Raw genomic sequence first — 17,368 nt, forward strand, 5'->3', positions numbered from 1 at the left:
ACAAAATGTAAAAAAACAAAAATATTTGAAGGCCTGGGAGCCTTAGGCCAAGTACAAAATTATTTAAGCACTTTTTGGCCCACTTGAACTCCCCTAATGTGAAATATTATAATTTGTAATAGGATCGCGCTATTCCGACCCCCCCCAGTTTGCTAGTCAGACCCCCCCTCTGACCCTAGGCCCGCTTAGGTAGCCTTAAGCAGCTTACCTAACAGCCTCGACAGTGTGCCCGAGAGTTGAGAAGTTGTCTTTTGCCTCCTGATGCAAATCAATGTGCACCAATATCAACATAAACATTTCCACCACCATGGTCATTGACCCTTCCTTAACAGGTGCTACCTCACAGCCAACCCACCAAGAGTCAACCTTGTCTGATTTAGATGATCCTCCTTCCAAACCGATGAATCTGGACGCCCTCCTCTCAGTCTACCCAAGCCTGGAAGAGGCTGAAGATGCACTGCAAGAGTGTGCCACTGCTTCTGGTTACTTCCTCAAAAGAAAACGTTCAAAAAAAAACAAGAAAAATGAAGTACGCAAGGTGGTTTTGTTCTGCACACACGGAGGTCTTTATCAGCCGAATGAAGATCAGATTCGACAAACGTCTAGCCACTTGATCAATTGCCATTGGTCATGTCAAATTTTGAGGAACTCAACAACTCTTGATTGGAGTGTGAAGATAATCAATAATACACACAATCACCCACCTTCAAAGACACTAGCCGACATACCAGGAGCACGACGCCTCACGGATGAACAGCAACAAACGGTCATTGACATGTGTAAAGGAGGTGCCAGTCCCTCAGTTATCTTGAGCACGCTGAAAGCTTCCGACCCAACTATCATAGCAACACCACACGATATCTACAACCTCAAGCAAAAATTTCGTAACCAGATCCTTCAGCACCGGACATCCCTTGAAGCTCTACTCGACAAACTTCAAACTGAGGGTGTATATCATGCTTACCAAAGAAATTCATCAGGGTCTTTGACCTGTCTGTTCATTGCTCCAGAAGTTTGTGTATTAAATGCACAGGAGCTCGCCACTTGTGATATTCTCTTGATGGATTCAACCTACAAGACAAACAAGTAAGTTCTCACCTCCCTCATACCCAAAGATGAACTCTAGCTGATGGGTTTTTGTCTTTTTGTTTATATAAGGTACCATATGCCACTCTTGCATATTGTGGGAGTCTCTCCAACACATAACTCGCTCTCCTTGGCCTTTTGCTTTATGCAACAAGAAACTGAAGAGCACTATAATTGGGCTTTGGAGCACTTGAAGATATGCTTTGGATCACAATTGACCAAGCTAGGTGCTGTGGTCACGGATCGTGAGCTAGCAGTCATGCGAGCGATAAAGAACGTGTTTCCAAATGCCAAGAACCTCCTTTGCATGTGGCACATCGAGAAAAATATCCTTTCAAACATCAAGAAGGGCATGTCGGACAAGGATTGGGACGCTTTCCTTTCCGAGTGGCGACTCGTATGTAATTCGATGTCTCCCGAAAGCTTTGAAGACCAACTACAAATCCTCCAATCAAAGATCACCAACGAAGCTTTTAACTATCTGATGAAAACCTGGATCCCATACAAAGAAATGTTTGTACTTGCCTGGACCAAAGATGTCAGACATTTTGGTCATACAGTCACGTCTCGCGCTGAAGGGGCACATGCAAACATCAAAATCTCAATATCGGTTTCAACGGGTGATCTAGCTACTGTATACGATAGGCTCGTCCTTGCGTGCAAGCTTCAACGACACAAAGTGTCTCAAAAGATCGAGAATCAGAAGTCTCACTCGCTGACTCGTCTCGGAGCAGCGTTCTGGACCAATGTCAATCGAAAGATATCGCATTATGCGCTGGGTAAAGTAAGTCAACACTCCACCACCTCTGGGTCTGATCCAATAATTGACTTTCAAAATAACCAGGTCTACGAAGAATACCGGAAAGCAATCCTCCCGAACTACAAAACTCCATGTACATATGTATTCTCAAGCTCTCATGGACTTCTGTGCTCTCATTTTTTGAAGCACCTGATTGATTCTCGAAGCAGGCTTACAATTGACCACTTTGATACTCACTGGCATCTTCAACAAAAGCATCCAGTGGTTTCAATCCAGCGAGTTGGACTCCCTACAGTTTTACAACACATCCAAGCTCAATACACCCAATTACCACCACATCAAAAGCGTCTCTTTGAGGACCGACTGGAGCTGATTCTCCAGAATCCTTCCGACACAATCCACGAGCCCGAACCAATACAAACTCGTGGACGACCTTTGAGAACGACCAAGCGACTCAAATCGCGTCATGAACACGTTGCAGCCGAGTTGGGGGCTCCAGGTCCAAAGTGTGGCAAATGTAAAGAAACAGGCCATAATGCCCGTACTTGCACTTACAGAGGGTGATTCACTTCAAATTAGCTCGATGTCCATCCTTCAAACCGATCACAATAGATTAGTTGTTTGTTTGTTACTCAAGATCACTCGATCACTATCCTCACTACAACTACATACACTATCTTTGTTACCTTTGTTCACTCAAATTTATTATCTTCGTTCACCCAAAATTTACAACAGTAGCTCGATCGTGTTCGATTTTGATGCTCTTTTACACCAAATCATGTTTTTAGAAGTTATAATTTTTACATTTGATTACTCGCATCTTTGAGAAAACAATGACTGTCATCAAATTTCAGAGCCCTCAAAATCCTCTCAGGTCAGTTCATCATGTTCTACATCTAAAGCCATCATCTTGAGGATGATGAGGTTATGTAGAATGCATCGGGCACACTGTCGAGGCTGTTAGGTAAGCTGCTTAAGGCTACCTAAGCGGGCCTAGGGTCGGAGGGGGGGTCTGACTAGCAAACTGGGGGGGGTCGGAATAGCGCGATCCTTTGTAATATGCTCTGACAGAACAATACTTGAGGTACTCTGATATTAGCGGGGTTCAAGTCAAAAATTCCAAGCAGGAATTTTATAACTTCTGAGTGATATTTTAAAGCACAAGTTGACCTGAAAGATCACAAGAAGTCTTAAAAGGTGTTTAAATATAAGCTACTAGGTCTTATAAGCAAGAGACAAACAAGGTCTGAGACTAGCACTGCCAGCATAGATACCTTGGGTTGAGAAATCCAAGGCATCATTGGAGGCAAATCCTTGGACAGACCTTGTCCGAGGTTTTTGCCCAAGGTATTTTTGTCCCCTGAGAATTACCTCGGATCAAAACCTTGGGAAGCTTCTGTCCAAGGTTTTGCATCCAAGGATACCTCGGATTACAAAATCCAAGGTAAATATGTTGGCGTTGTAGGTACAAATGCAGGAAAAAGGACATTATATCTGCTGTTATGGATTCAACAAGAGAGGAGGAGGAAAAAAAGCCATTAGGGAACAAAAAAGCAACTCATGTACCTTTTCTTGAGACGAAAAGAGATGTTTTTTCCTTGACCCAAAAATATAATCAAGCTTCTTAAAATTGTAGGGCTACTTTCAAGCTTTAAAAAGTGCATTATAATTCCAGCCTTTCAAGCAATGACTAAACCACATTTTGGGTTTGATTTCATTTGACTTGAACCCCACTATTGAAACTGTTAGGAGGTTAGGGGTTAGGATTAGGGGCTTAGGGGCTAGGATTAGGTGTTTAGGGGGTTAGGCTTAGGACAAGGATATGTGGTATTGCCTGTTTTCACAATGACCAGCTTTCCTTGAAAAACTTGATCCCACCACATTTAGGACTCACAAGCAGCATGGCCTCTATACCCCGTTGCCTCATCCCCATTCAGTGCTTGCTGCCAGCAGCAACAATTTGATTCATCTTTAGTTGCCTTGACCATGTGATATACTTGGGATAGCACTGTGTTACTCATACTGTAACCAGTGACCAACATTATTTTATGAGTTTGGAATCTAGATTTTGATGAAATGTCATCCAAACAATTGCCCCTAACATGGAAGCTTGCATTTTTGGGCAATGTTTGAGCCAGCATAGCCTTCAGAATTCCTTACAGATGCATATAAGATGAGCCCTTCTTACAAGTGCGGCGCCCATCGCTCAAATCAGCTAGTTAGAGTTTTAAAGATCAAATAAATAATTAAGGGAAATTGAAAATGAGAATCAATTTGATTGATAGGTGGTAACCTTAATAGACACTTGAAATGAATATTCTATTATTCTCAGTTTCTTCCTGAATTGTTTGGTTTATTGTTTGAGTTTTTTGTTCCTGATATTTCTTGTTCTTAGTGCAGATATTTTGATTACCACAACGTGTTCCCCTCAGTGTTGATTTCTGTCAACAATGGCAACAAAATGGCACCAAGAAGCCGTCTTTTGTGCTCAGACCAATCAGCCATTAGTGTCAATGTTGACATGACCTGCAATGCTAGAGCTAAAATTTGCTGCATTGAATACATCTCAATCATGAACTTGCAATGCAAAAGCACTGACAATAATCAACTGACACGCATATTACTGATTGGTGGAACTTAGTAAGCCAACCTCATGTGCCACGCTTATCACGACCTCGATGACCATTTGGGCTTAAACCACCCTTGCTAAGTGGAATTTCAAAGAATCAGTGATAATACCCTGAACACTAAAAGTCAACAATTTACCCTGCTCCAGCTAGATGGCCATATCTCTCAGATAAAATGTCCCTCTCTCAGGATAATTTGGTCCGAAAACCTCATGATGCTACAAATATGTATCTCGTAATTCATGATGTAATGTTGATAGGGTTGTTAATTGAATATTTCATTCCTCCTTGAATATGTAATGAAGGGCTCAAAGATTGTTGAAGAAGGTAGAATTAAACCCTCAGTGACCAGTTGTTGAAGGGTTGAGTGAATGCAGTGAAGACATAGTTATCAACTCTTGACAAGCTGACAATGAAGGGTCAATTTACCAATCCACATTGGGCTGAGAACATAGGGTCAATATTTCCTTTGAATCACGGGTTGAGCATGAACAACACATCAAAGGGACTGTCCTGGTGTCTCTGTGATATGTAGTTGTCTGAAGAGCAGTAACGTGGTGACCGTGACAGTGCAAAAGACCAAGTAGGACCAGCTTGAGTTGTTGAGTTAAATAGTCAGGTGAGATGTGGTTTTTTGATTCACATCCACATCACTCTACCTCCTCCTCACGTACATACAGTCCAACATTTTGAACTGAACTTTTTTTCTGCACCACTCACCAAACTCTCAAAGATGCATCTTAACCCCTACGCTTGCACAACTACTAAGAAAGTTCTACATGTGTTCCTCAGCAAATACCCCCCAAAAGATGTGCGGGTCACGAAGAGCATGCTCAAAGCTCGACTTCAGGAACTTGCCGCAGCTGTCATTGCTGGAATTCCAACCCAACTCGAGGTTGATCAGGTTGCTTCAACATCACACCCTTATGCATGGTGAAAAATGATTGACAAAAGATTGTTTATGAAATTGAGGGCTGACTTTTGGCCAAAAATTCTCATAAAGCAAATATGGGGAGAAATATAATAGCAGTACACAAACATATCAACCCAACCTTATAAAACCCATGGTCACCCAATTGATTTTTGGATTTTTTAGCGCTAAAAACTCAGAATCAATTGGGTCACCGTGGGTTTCTTGGATGGGTTTTTGAGATCAGGTCAAGATGTTTGTGTACCACTCATGCTCTTTGTCCTGGAATGTGTTTTTTGGAATTGCTTGAAACATTTTTTTCATTGTCAACTCACCTTTTCTGGTTTTTGAAAGCTTACAAGAGTGCAGAAGATCTGTAAAAATCAAGACAAATTGGGAATGCCCTTTTGAGATGTGTGGTTTTTTTTCCAAGTTCATTTCATGCCTCTGTCTTGGATAAATGCAAGGTATAGCATCAAAAGTTGTTTTCTGTTTGCCTCATAAATTGAAAATGCATCAAATTTTGACAGATTGTCTTCAAAACATGTCCAGGTAATGTCTTATCCTTTGTTTTCTTACAGAATGTTTTTTGCATGGTTTTGGAGCCTTGTACAAATGCTAGTAGCTTTTGTATAGCTTTATCAATTCACATGTAACGGCTTATATTCTGAGCCGGAAAAATCCCAAAAAAATGTTCAACAAAGGAGAAGTTTTCCTTCACCAATAAAAAAACTATCAGCAAAGAGTCTAATGAGGATGGTCAATGAGAGTCTAGTAGTGTTTGTGATGATAAGGAGTTCTTTGTGAAAAAGCTTGATGATGTGTGTATTTCTTTTATTGGAACAAATTACCGTAAAATAGAAAGACATGAAATCATAACATAAGAGCACATTTATACCCAATCAATCAGATAACAACACTATCAGCAAATTGTTCAAGGATGATCAATGTGAGTCCGGGGGTTTGTGATGATAGGGAGCCTTTTATGAAAAGGCTCAATGATCAATGAAGAAAATCATCAAAGCTTTCTCATAACAAATTTGATATACTATACAAGGCAGCAGTATTTGTGGCTAGGTCAACTTCAGACCCAAGGTTTTTAGTAAAACAAAACAGTACAAATCGTTATAAAGTGTAGTAGTGATTTGTGCACATGAAAAGGAATGAGAAATGAGGAATGGAATTAGTAAACAAATGTGCTTGTGAAATTATTTATTTCCAACACAATCATATCAAACAAATCAAAAAGAAAGATCATAAAAATTTGTTTACTCTCAAGCTTGAGTTTCCACACAACAAGGCACACAATTTTGACAAGAGACAGAAAAGATTGTAAACAAACTCAACAAAACTATGATCAATTGTGATTTTGATATGAAGGAGTAAACACAGCAACAGCCTTGAAAGTATATATCTCACTTCTTGTACTGTACTTGAACACTTATCATGTCTTTTACCAAAACAGTATCTTGAACTTTCCTTGACATTTTCCTTTTATTACATATTTTGATGGTATCTGATAAATCTAATATTGCCATACATTGTGATCTTACCCTCCAGTGACATCTTCCCTTAAGGCTCCTTCCTCTCCATTGATTGAACCAAGAATCCTTTCTTGTTTGATGAGAATGACTCTCATCATCATGTTCTTTCTGGAAAACCATCCTACTTCATTTTCAATATTCCAGAGGTTCACAAATCCTGACTTCTTGATTTTGGATAGATGAGTAAGATAGAATTCTTCTATAATACTTAAGTTGGGTGATGTGATCTTGTAAGCAGAATGAATACTGCCTGATCCTTCACTCTGGAAGCTTAGATACCAAAGCTCAATAAGAAACTTCAAGGGATGTATGGGCATGAAATCTGTGGATTTATGTTTACCCATATAATTTAATACATCTGCCATATTGGACCAATCAATCTGTAAGACTGACTGTTCTTGATCAGAAAAACACAAAGGAGACTTATTGCTTTCCAAAAAATCTTTCCATTGACCAACATATGTTTGTAGGAATTTTAAACCACTTTGTAATATGTAATTCCAATCATCTTCACTGTGATAGTGTTTGTATAAGATATTCAAAGCTCCAATGAAAGCTGGTCCAATCTTCAAATTTACATTACTGACTGCAGTCTTTATGACATCTATGTTTTCAGAAAAACCTTGACTGGGACTTGATCTTTGATCAATTGAATGTATTCCATGATAATTTTCAGAGGCAACCTTTAAGATTTCTACTCGCAGGTCTTTAAACTCCTTAACATATTCATTGTAAAAATGCTCCTGATCTTGGAATTCTTTGTTCCCAATTGCATTCAAAAACCCTACAAATTCAGGCGATATTGACAATCTTGCAGAGTTGACCTTTGCTAGAAGTTGAAATGGGTGCAAGTTTGTACAATCTTCTTGATCAACCAACATAGGAGATTTTCTTTTTCTAGATCTTTTGACTTCATGTCTACCCCTTTGAACCAATCCATCAAATCCTTGGCCAGTCTCTGAAACAGGACAACCTTGAAAGTGAACTTTCTTTATAGACTCTATATTTGATACCATTATTCCAAATTTTGAGAATATTTCTTCAGTCTTGTACCACTCTGACAATATATCCCACACAATAAATATTGGACTATTATTTCTCTGGTTATGATATGCTAGGTATCTTATGATTTTCTCAGTATCAGAGATCTCTAAGGAATTCATTGCTATTGGTAGGATTTGTAAAGTATGACTTGTTGAATATTTTTCTAACCATGGCCCCCATTTTGAAAAGTATTGCTTAATGAACCCCCAACCACTTCTCAAGATGTGATCCCATGGGTGTTGAATTCCATGTGTTTGATGTATGAGGAACAAAGCTGCCACAAATGATGTGGTTATTTGATTCCCTGCAGTTTCAATGGCATTGAAAAGCATTTTTTCCCTGTAGATCAGTCTTGCAATGGAGATTGATGTGGCTCCTTCAGGTACCTTTGGTGGCCAAGTGACCTTTTTTATAAGACCATCAAAGAATAGTTTGACTTCATTGGTGAAATGGCTGTGATGATACAGATAATTCTCACCAGTTCTGGTCATAAAACGTCCAATCTTGACATTTGATCCATCCTGCTTGCTTCTTGCTATAAGTCGAGGAATCATCTGACTACCTACAAATTCATTTTACACAAATCTACTCTGTATAATGTGTGCGGTTGATCTCCCCACCTTCTTCAAGGTTTTTTGGTTTGATTGAACATGATTCTCTGGAGTTTTTCTGTTGAATGAAAATGTATTTTGTTGAAAATTTGAGGTTTGTGAGGTATGATCTTGATTGATGTTATGAGATGATCCTACATTCTCCTGTGGAGAATCATGGCTTGTTCTCAGATTACTTTGCAAAGATCCATGTTTCAATGTCAGATAATCTGATGAAACATGAGTGGATAGCTGATTGCCTTGTAGAGTGTCTGTCATTGATCTCATACGGTCCTGCAAAGGAATGTGGCTTGGTGGCATGAAATTCTTTGGAATAAATTGGGTTGGCACCATATGACTTTGTTGAAGATCCTGGGTTGGTGTGAAGTTGCTTTGAAATTTTTGTGTTGATCTCATTGTATATTCATGAATTTTTTGACTTGATTCCATTTGATTTTGTTGAGCATTTTGGTTAATGTTTGTAGTGTCTTTTTGAACACCAGGTCTTGACTTCCAGATTGAATTCCCTCTATTTTTCTTTAATGATACACAACCTTCAAGCAATTTATCATAATTTATAACAACACCATATATCCTTGGTTTGTAAATGGTCTCTTTCTCCCAATCTTTCAACAGGTTCAAAATCAAGTGAGGTGAGATATTCTCATCCTTCTTGAGGGCCAATATATATTCAAATAGATGTCTTTGTTCAGACCATTGATCTTCCCACAGGCTGTCTCCTCTAGATATTGTTTCACGAGATAGACCAGGAAGATAGAAAATTGCCTGTGTCAAGTAGCTTCCAAGGAAAGTCCAACCATCATCAATCAAGTCACTATATTGAGGTATGTTCTGATGTCCTGCAAAGATAGAAAACAATCCCCCAAAAAACCCATCAACAACATCATACTGTACTTTCATCAATCCAGATTCTTTTTCTTCTGGGTTGTATGGAATCAAATTGTTGGGTGAATTTCTGTGTATAGAGTAGGTCTTGTGATGATCGAAATAAGCTTCAATTTTTTGTACAAGTCCCTCTTTGATAAAACTGGCAGCGGATCCAGTATGTAATAACACACTCATAACCTCTTTTTCATTGACTTCTCTTGCCATCTTTTCAGGCATATTCAGAGCACTTGGTGTGTTATCAGGCCTCTGGATTACTTCTTCATTCATTGACCCCTCTGTCTCTAAGGGGTGTGGGGCCTGAGAGATACTGTTCCTATCACCTTGAATTTGGTGATGTTGAGATGACAAGGAGGGCAAGGATCTCTCTTCAGTGTTAGGTTGATCAATTCCAATTCTGAGACTGAGATCTCTGTTACCATCAAATCGAGCCGCGTGATCATCCATCAGCAGTCTTGAATCTCTGATATCTCTGGCCTGTGGTGGGTTGCCATTGTTGTTGACTTTGATGCGAGGATGTGGTATTAACAATGATAGACGGGATTGATCTTCAAGATGGCCTGGGTGTTTAATTCTCTTTCTTGAGATGGAACTTCTGAGACTGTTATGAATCTTTTGAATTGGTGGTTCAGGACTCGAAGACCTTGAATCTAAAGAGTTTTCTGGGGTTCTCGTTTGATCAGATTCACTTTCATCCGTTCCAGTTGATGATGATGATGGAGTGGATCCATCTTCAAAGCCTCCGAAGACTTTTTCATATATCCTTTTCCTGGACTTGGAATGTATGTTTTTGTCAACTACTGTTGTGGCAGTCAGCGTCGATGGAGCCGTGAGGCGCTCAGGACTCATCTTTTCGATAATTCTACTTGATGGTTTTTCAGTTGATGATGAGTGGAATTGATCTTCCATGTGTAGGCCTGATGGATAGACCCCATGTTTGACGAAGTTTCGGTCATGGTCAACTGCTTGCTGAGGTGTTTCTGTTTGGACTACACTCTCGTTGAGGTCAAAAATATGTGGTCTTTGCGTTGTAGGCTTACACTTGGGGGAAATCACTGACGAAGATGAAATTTGGATCAAAAACACGTAAAACTGGATGGAAAGCTTCATTCTAGGTCTTCAAGACTGGTGCATTCACATCAAGAGAAAGATCTCGTGAATCTCATTTTGAGAGGCTACATAAAACCATTTCTTACTCTTATGTCGCGATGACGCAAAGAAAGATCTGAGTCTCACACTGATCTCCATACGCAGTCTTCATGAAGGCCTCTTTGCATCCAATTTATTATACTTGAACTTCAAGGCTGTATTCATAGTTTGCCAGTGTATGCAATGCTGGGCCAAACATGGCACATGTTTCCTGGCAAAGTCTCCGACTCATATTCCAAGGGCTTTGAAAACCTTTCATGGCGACCATCAAGCAAATCTCATGCATGTAAGATGATATCACATGTACAAGATGAGCTGAGCAATCGGCTTGGTAGCTCGCTCTTTGGTTGCGACATGTGCCCACTCTGAGCCAGTGCGCTGGTCAAGACCAAGAATGCAACATGTTGCCCACGTCGTGGTAAGGAATGGCAACTAACTCAACTAAAACCTTCCTAATCGCAGGTGCTGCCTATTGGAGGGACAGTAAAGTAGCAGCTGCAAGGGTGTTCATCCAATCCTTCAATTTCTGTATGACCACGCTTTCTCCCAGATTGTTGAAATGCCAATATGAATTGTTGAATAGAAGATGATGATTGGAATGACATGGATGTATGTAGTACTGAGGATAAGGACACAAACGGGCTTCAAAGCAATAGCGACGGAGGAGATGAGCATATAGTAAAATCAATTTCTTGATGTAGCAGGCTAAAAAAGCAAACAAAGTACACTTACTTAATCATCCTTGTTTAATTGTTAAAATGTGGAGAGAAAAAAACACACTGTAAAGCTTATTCAACCCAATTGGCAACCAGTGATCTTGATCACACTTCCAGTTTGATCTTTCCAAATGTAATCCGAATTAAATTCATCATGAGGAAGAAATTTTACACTTTCAATCATGTTAGAAATAAATCGATGTATTTGACTACTGATTCTAATTTCATTCTTATCAATGTAAAGCTAAACCAAGAAAGAAAAAACGAAAGATCAAAATAAATTATTATCATTTTCTTCTATAAGTTTTACAAATCCAAAATCTTCTCAAATCTTGATACATACAATACCATTCAACCCAATGAAATCTTCTAAAACCTCAATTCAATACATTATAATCTATGATCTATCCCTATCTTTTCAAATTTCCAAAATCGTTAATCCATTTTGATATTTTATCATTCACGTTTTAATATCCTTTTGACCAATTTGTTTTAATTCGATTCGTTTTAAATTCTCATCAGTTCTATCAATCCAACTTCCAACCTTCAATTCTTTAGCCAACTCTTTTCCAACCAAAAACCTTTCTTTAGCTTTCACCAAATCTCCCATCATTTCTTCTAAACTTCCTAAATTCTCTTCAATCACCATTCGATTCTTTAAACATTCAAATCTTTCTTCTTGATTTAAATTAACTTCATCATCATCATCGTCAATCGGAATCAATTCTAATGCCTTCTTTAACCATTCTTTGGATTGTGAAATCATCTTGGGTTTTCTTTGAAGATGTAATTGTGAGATATTATTCATGAGAATTGATGCATGACATCTTTCTAAAACTGTGGGTTCTTTTTTCCTTGGTTTTGGTGGTAATAAAATACTTAATGCTTGAAGATAAAGTGTTAAAGAATACCTATGAAGAAAAAAAAGAAAACAACAAGATGCTTAACTTAAAATTGTAGAAGAATGAGATGACTGATTTGATAAGAATACATAACATACTCAGGTTCTCCATTCTGGGCATAAAAATCTCCAAGTGATTCTAAACAAGATCCTAATTCGATCCCTTTAACCCATTCAGGTAACTCAATTTCACCTAGTACAATCTTTTCATTTTCTCTTGATCGATTCGATCCGATTCCAGGTAAACTAAGCTTTAAAAGTTCTTCAACACTCCAAGTCAAATACTTTTCAATCAATTTTTTATCATTCGAAATCTGAGCTAATTTTTGAGCCACCGAAACCATTCTCATCTTCAGATATCCTTCTATTCCATTTCCATTCTCATTACTAATTCGATCTTCTAAATCTTTAAAAACTAATAAATAAACTTCTTTAGCTTCTTGAATCTCATCAAAGCTTTCTAACATAGAACCCCATCTAATTCCAATCCCACTCAATTTCATCAATTCTATTCCTTCTAATCTTCCTAATTCATAAGCATACTTAAAAAACTTTTTAGATTGGATTAATTCTCCATTCTTTTCTGCAAGTAAAGCAAACCTAAGATTCTTTTTAATTTCTTTTGGAAATCCGCCTTCATGAATCGACGTAGGAAAAACCGTATAAGAAATCAAACCAATACTTAGGATTATAGTACTTAATCCAATCCATTTGGGTAATTGATTTCTTGGTTTAATTTGAGTATGAAAAGTCCTTTGGTAAGGTTTTGTAAGATGTTTTGAAGGTGTTGATGAGTTTTTTGCAAGTTGAAAGATTGATGATCGATAGCTTGATCGTATAAAGTGAAATGACATCTTCTTTGAAAACTTGCTCCAGTCTTTTCAAACTTGTTCAGAAAGTGAGGGAAGTCTACAATCGGGTGTGTAAAAGTACCGCATATCGGGTATCGGATATGCGGCACTTGTCTTACCACCAAATTGCACAAGTCTTGAAACCTTTTTTCACAACTTTACAACATCCTGAACCAGTAGAATCATATCCAAAGACCAAACCACCCCATTTAAGATTTCAAAAATCTGTTTAAATTCAACAATAGTGTCTCTATATAGTCCAAATACAAAAAAAAACTGTAAGTATATAACAAAGACAATCAGATTTTGAAAAATGATGAAATGGATGTAAACAAAAAACCTTGAGGTATATACAAAACTTATACTCTTCAAATTCATCAACTCCAAGACTTTCCACAAAACTGACAAAAGAACTCATCACCAAAACAAAAACAAGCTTGGAAAAGAAGCATTAGCCTCAAGGAACTTTAATTGATCTGTAAAACCCAAATGCTTGAACTAAAAACACACACAATCAACACAAAGAAAGAACTAGTTCATGGTACACATAACCTAATGATGATTCTAAACCAAACAAAGACTTTAACCCAAATGCATCATTCATCTCTTCAAACCTTTTCAATCCACCTCAATCCATCCATCCATCCATCCTAATTGATTCCATTTCAATTCCCATCATTATGTTTAGTTTCTCTAGAAAACCTCAATCCCATTCCTAATTTCTGACCAAACCTTCTAAAATCTGACAAAGCTTTACTACCACCATGACTTTCAAGATTGGATTCCGGACTTAATCCTACTGAACTTGAATGAATGAGTGGATTAGATTGAGATGATTTGTTAGGAGTAGATGATCTAGAAGTTTCTCGACTGAGTCCTGAGAATTGTAATAGATTCGTACTACTGATCGTACTCATCATCTCGGGATTCATATCTAAACTTGAAATGAAGGATGTATCATCTAAATCAGATTGTAATGAAGTTTTAGATAAAAAAACATCTAATAAATTATTTTGTTCATGCCTTTTAACACCCTACAAAAAAAACACCACCAAAATCAAACAGAAAAAAAACCCATTAGAATGATGATGATCAAAATGGGCTTTTTTCCACAAGAAAAAATCAAACATTACCTTTAAATCTAAAACTTTTTGAAAATCTGAAAACGATTGACACGGGATCAACAACAAATAATTCTTAACAAACTCTTCAGCCGGTTCTTCATTAATCAAAATCACTTTCAAAAGCCGATCTAATCTTCCTACACTCTTCAAAACGTTTTTCGTATATGCCATTGGAATCGGAACTTCCGGATCGATTTGTGGTAAGGTTAATAAACATGATTTGATGACTTGTAAATCTAAGATGATTTGTTCGGCTGCAATCATTGGGATCGGTCTACATTTAACTATGGTTTGAGTGAATTTTAAAATCAAGTTTCTATTAATCGTGATGAAAATTAAACAATCCATCAGAAATCTTATTTGAAAAAACACTTTAATTCAAATGATCACTTACCCAACCACCTTATCACAAAAACTACGAACATACTTCTTTTGTTCAAGATGTTGTTTAACAATATTCACGACGAGTGTGATTGCACTAACTAACTCGTTTGTATAAGGACTTTCAGAGCTAACAAATTCTAACTCTTTCCATGTAGATCTTAACATAGAAGTAAATCCAGTCTCACAAGCTCTTTCAAGTTCTTTCAACAAACTAGAAATAGCCATCGAAATATTCCTACACGAAAAATCGATTCAATCAAACCATCAGGTAAAAAATTAGATTGGTTTCGGATTAAAAAAAACAAAAACAAAAAGACAAACCCTCTAAACAAATCCTGTTCAGATTCTAATGAAACCGATTCTTTAAACTCAACATCAATATTATCTTTTAATCTAATTTGAAGTTGTCCAGAAGTTTCAGCACAATACTCTGCCGTATTCAACACCAAACAAGTACATAACAAATTCGGAACATTAACCAATCGATTCACATCCATTGAAATCCGATTAAACTCAACACTCGTTCTACCAAGATCTTGTGAATTTAATGAATGAACTGTTAAGATCTCTTCACTATAAACTCTAAGCCATTTTTGATAAACTTTATATAATTCTAAAAAAGGTGTTCGATTACTTAAACTTGCACATCTATCTAACGTTTGTCGATAGAAATGAAATAATTCAGTTGAAGATTGGATTAAACTTGTAGAAGTTTCTTGGTCTGTTGAGTTTATAAAATCACTTGGTTTAGGTTTAGATGCTCGAAATCTGACAAACATTTCTGATAAAGCACTAGATCAATCAAAGGGTTAGATCAATCAATTCTTAGAGTTGATTCTATTGTAATCACAAAGATAAAACTTACTGATCTTGTGCGTCTACAAAGATTCCTAGATAACTTTCAAAAGCTGTTCGAATCGGAGTAGCCGAACCAACTTGAGTCGATTTGGATCGAGAAGCTATAGTTTCATACTGAAAGAAAAGATTCGGTCAGTATTCAGGTTACAAAGTTCCACTCATTAGCTAGGACGGCCTCATCAAGTTGATAATCAACAAACTTACAGGCATACCAAACTTTTGCGACATTTCACGTTCGAATGAAGTGGTAGTCTGTAACGCATCAAGCAAAAGCTCAACCGTCAAACTAGACCTAGACCTAGCCAAAACACTCTTCAAATCCTCTCTACACATTCCACACACCTAACATCAGTTAAATCTTCTTCAAACCATCCAAAGCTCATCAACCCATTCACAGATTTAAAAAAAACCAAACTAACCTAGTCACTTCACCAAACTGACCACATAAACTTACTCCAACTTGCCAAGATTCAGGAAAGATCTTAGCACCACCACCACCATTGAGATCATCTTCATGATTTTTCAAAAGTCGTTTGAACCAAGCATATCTTCTGGTGATATTATCTAATTGACCTGCTTCAGATAATTGACCTGAAAAGATTCGACGATATTCTCTTAATTGAAATGTAGTATACCATTCTATTAAAGAGTTTCTGAAAGACCAAAAAATCAAAACATTCAGTTCATTGAAAAATAATTGGAAAAAAACTTTATTGGGAAAAAAAAAATTAACTTTGCATCATCACCTAGAGCTTCGACTACAAGACAAGAATCGATTAATTGGGTTTTATTCAAAACCATTGATTTATGTTCAAATCTATCTAAACCAATCGCAAGCAAGTCCATTTTTCTCAGCCTTTTCAAAAACTATCTTTCTCATCACGAAATTCCCCTCCCCCCAAAAAATCATTCCAAAATCCAAAATCCACTCACGCCGCTATAAATTCATCCATAATCGTTCGTCTTAACAATCCTTGAATTTCTTGAACAGCCTTAAACAAAGCAGCCACTCTTGGCACACTAGTCGACAAATCATGTAGATGTGATGAAAGTTGTCGAACAGCTTGTAAAGCCGAAGCCGCCTCTCTATACCGTTTTCCTTTAGCCACTCTAGCCAATTGATCAAACGCATTAACTTCAAAATCAAAAACATAATCCAACCCACAATCTCAGTGTTTTCATTCTTCTGCTAAGGTTTCTTAAATGAATCAGTTTTTTTTTTTGAAATTCAGCTTACCAAGCATTCCAAACCTTCTTAAACCTACTACTGCACTTTCGATATTCGCTTTAGCTAAATCTAAAGACCTGATTTCTTTGGTAATAGATTCGACTACCGATTGAGATTCAGTAGAAGAAGATCTAATCGTAGCCAAAGTAGTTAACAAAGCCTTCAAAAAAAAAATTCATAAATCAATCAATCAGATCTCAACCATCTTCTCTCCTGGCGGTTGGAAAGATTTACTTACTCCGATTCCTTCTTGGATCCTTGTTACTCTGGCTTCAGCTGTAGTACTACCTTCAGCTTCGATTCCTATTCCATCTTCATCACACGTATTCTCAAGTTCTGATCTTAACAATGATGTTCGCTGTGTACATTCTAGGATTCTTTGTCTTAATAAGATTTGTAATAATGGTAAGTTTGATAAAGATGATTCTAAATATAACCAATGATGTCAGTCCTTTTTTGTTTTGTTGTTTTCGTTTTTTTCGGAAGAAGGTTGGTGATGATTGAAATCATTTACCTTCTGGACATAATTCGTTGATGGCATCTTCTATTTGGATTTCATGTGAGTCAAGTAGATCCACTTCTTCAGTCATTTGGTTCAGTGTTTTGATATTTTGATTTGAAGTTGAAGTTGAAGTGATGCGAGTGGTGAAATGAGAAATCCCATTCGATCATGTTGATATCAACTTATGT

The 17,368-nt window shown here is 37.4% G+C and overlaps 3 protein-coding genes across 3 annotated transcripts; all 3 read right to left on the reverse strand.

Annotated features, from left to right (window-relative positions):
* Nucleotides 1-6,932: 6,932 nt before the first annotated feature.
* On the reverse strand, nucleotides 6,933-10,577 carry MELLADRAFT_58365 (uncharacterized protein; the record flags this gene model as incomplete). Its single annotated transcript, XM_007404089.1, has 3 exons — nucleotides 6,933-8,424; nucleotides 8,450-8,529; nucleotides 8,592-10,577. 3 exons carry the CDS (start codon nucleotides 10,575-10,577, stop codon nucleotides 6,933-6,935), a joined length of 3,558 nt encoding a protein of 1,185 aa, XP_007404151.1.
* A 1,215-nt stretch (nucleotides 10,578-11,792) lies between these two features.
* Nucleotides 11,793-13,087, reverse strand: MELLADRAFT_58366 (Hypothetical protein; the record flags this gene model as incomplete). The annotated part of the gene is made up of 2 exons (XM_007404088.1): nucleotides 11,793-12,243; nucleotides 12,333-13,087. 2 exons carry the CDS (start codon nucleotides 13,085-13,087, stop codon nucleotides 11,793-11,795), a joined length of 1,206 nt encoding a protein of 401 aa, XP_007404150.1.
* A 662-nt stretch (nucleotides 13,088-13,749) lies between these two features.
* Nucleotides 13,750-17,268, reverse strand: MlpVps53 (GARP complex subunit Vps53; the record flags this gene model as incomplete). The annotated part of the gene is made up of 12 exons (XM_007404087.1): nucleotides 13,750-14,118; nucleotides 14,218-14,524; nucleotides 14,603-14,827; nucleotides 14,914-15,384; nucleotides 15,458-15,564; nucleotides 15,655-15,775; nucleotides 15,870-16,103; nucleotides 16,184-16,300; nucleotides 16,384-16,585; nucleotides 16,688-16,838; nucleotides 16,917-17,104; nucleotides 17,193-17,268. 12 exons carry the CDS (start codon nucleotides 17,266-17,268, stop codon nucleotides 13,750-13,752), a joined length of 2,568 nt encoding a protein of 855 aa, XP_007404149.1.
* Nucleotides 17,269-17,368: the final 100 nt, after the last annotated feature.

Source organism: Melampsora larici-populina, assembly GCF_000204055.1.
Source record: "Melampsora larici-populina 98AG31 unplaced genomic scaffold MELLAscaffold_1, whole genome shotgun sequence".
In the NCBI taxonomy this organism is placed as follows: domain Eukaryota; kingdom Fungi; phylum Basidiomycota; class Pucciniomycetes; order Pucciniales; family Melampsoraceae; genus Melampsora; species Melampsora laricis-populina.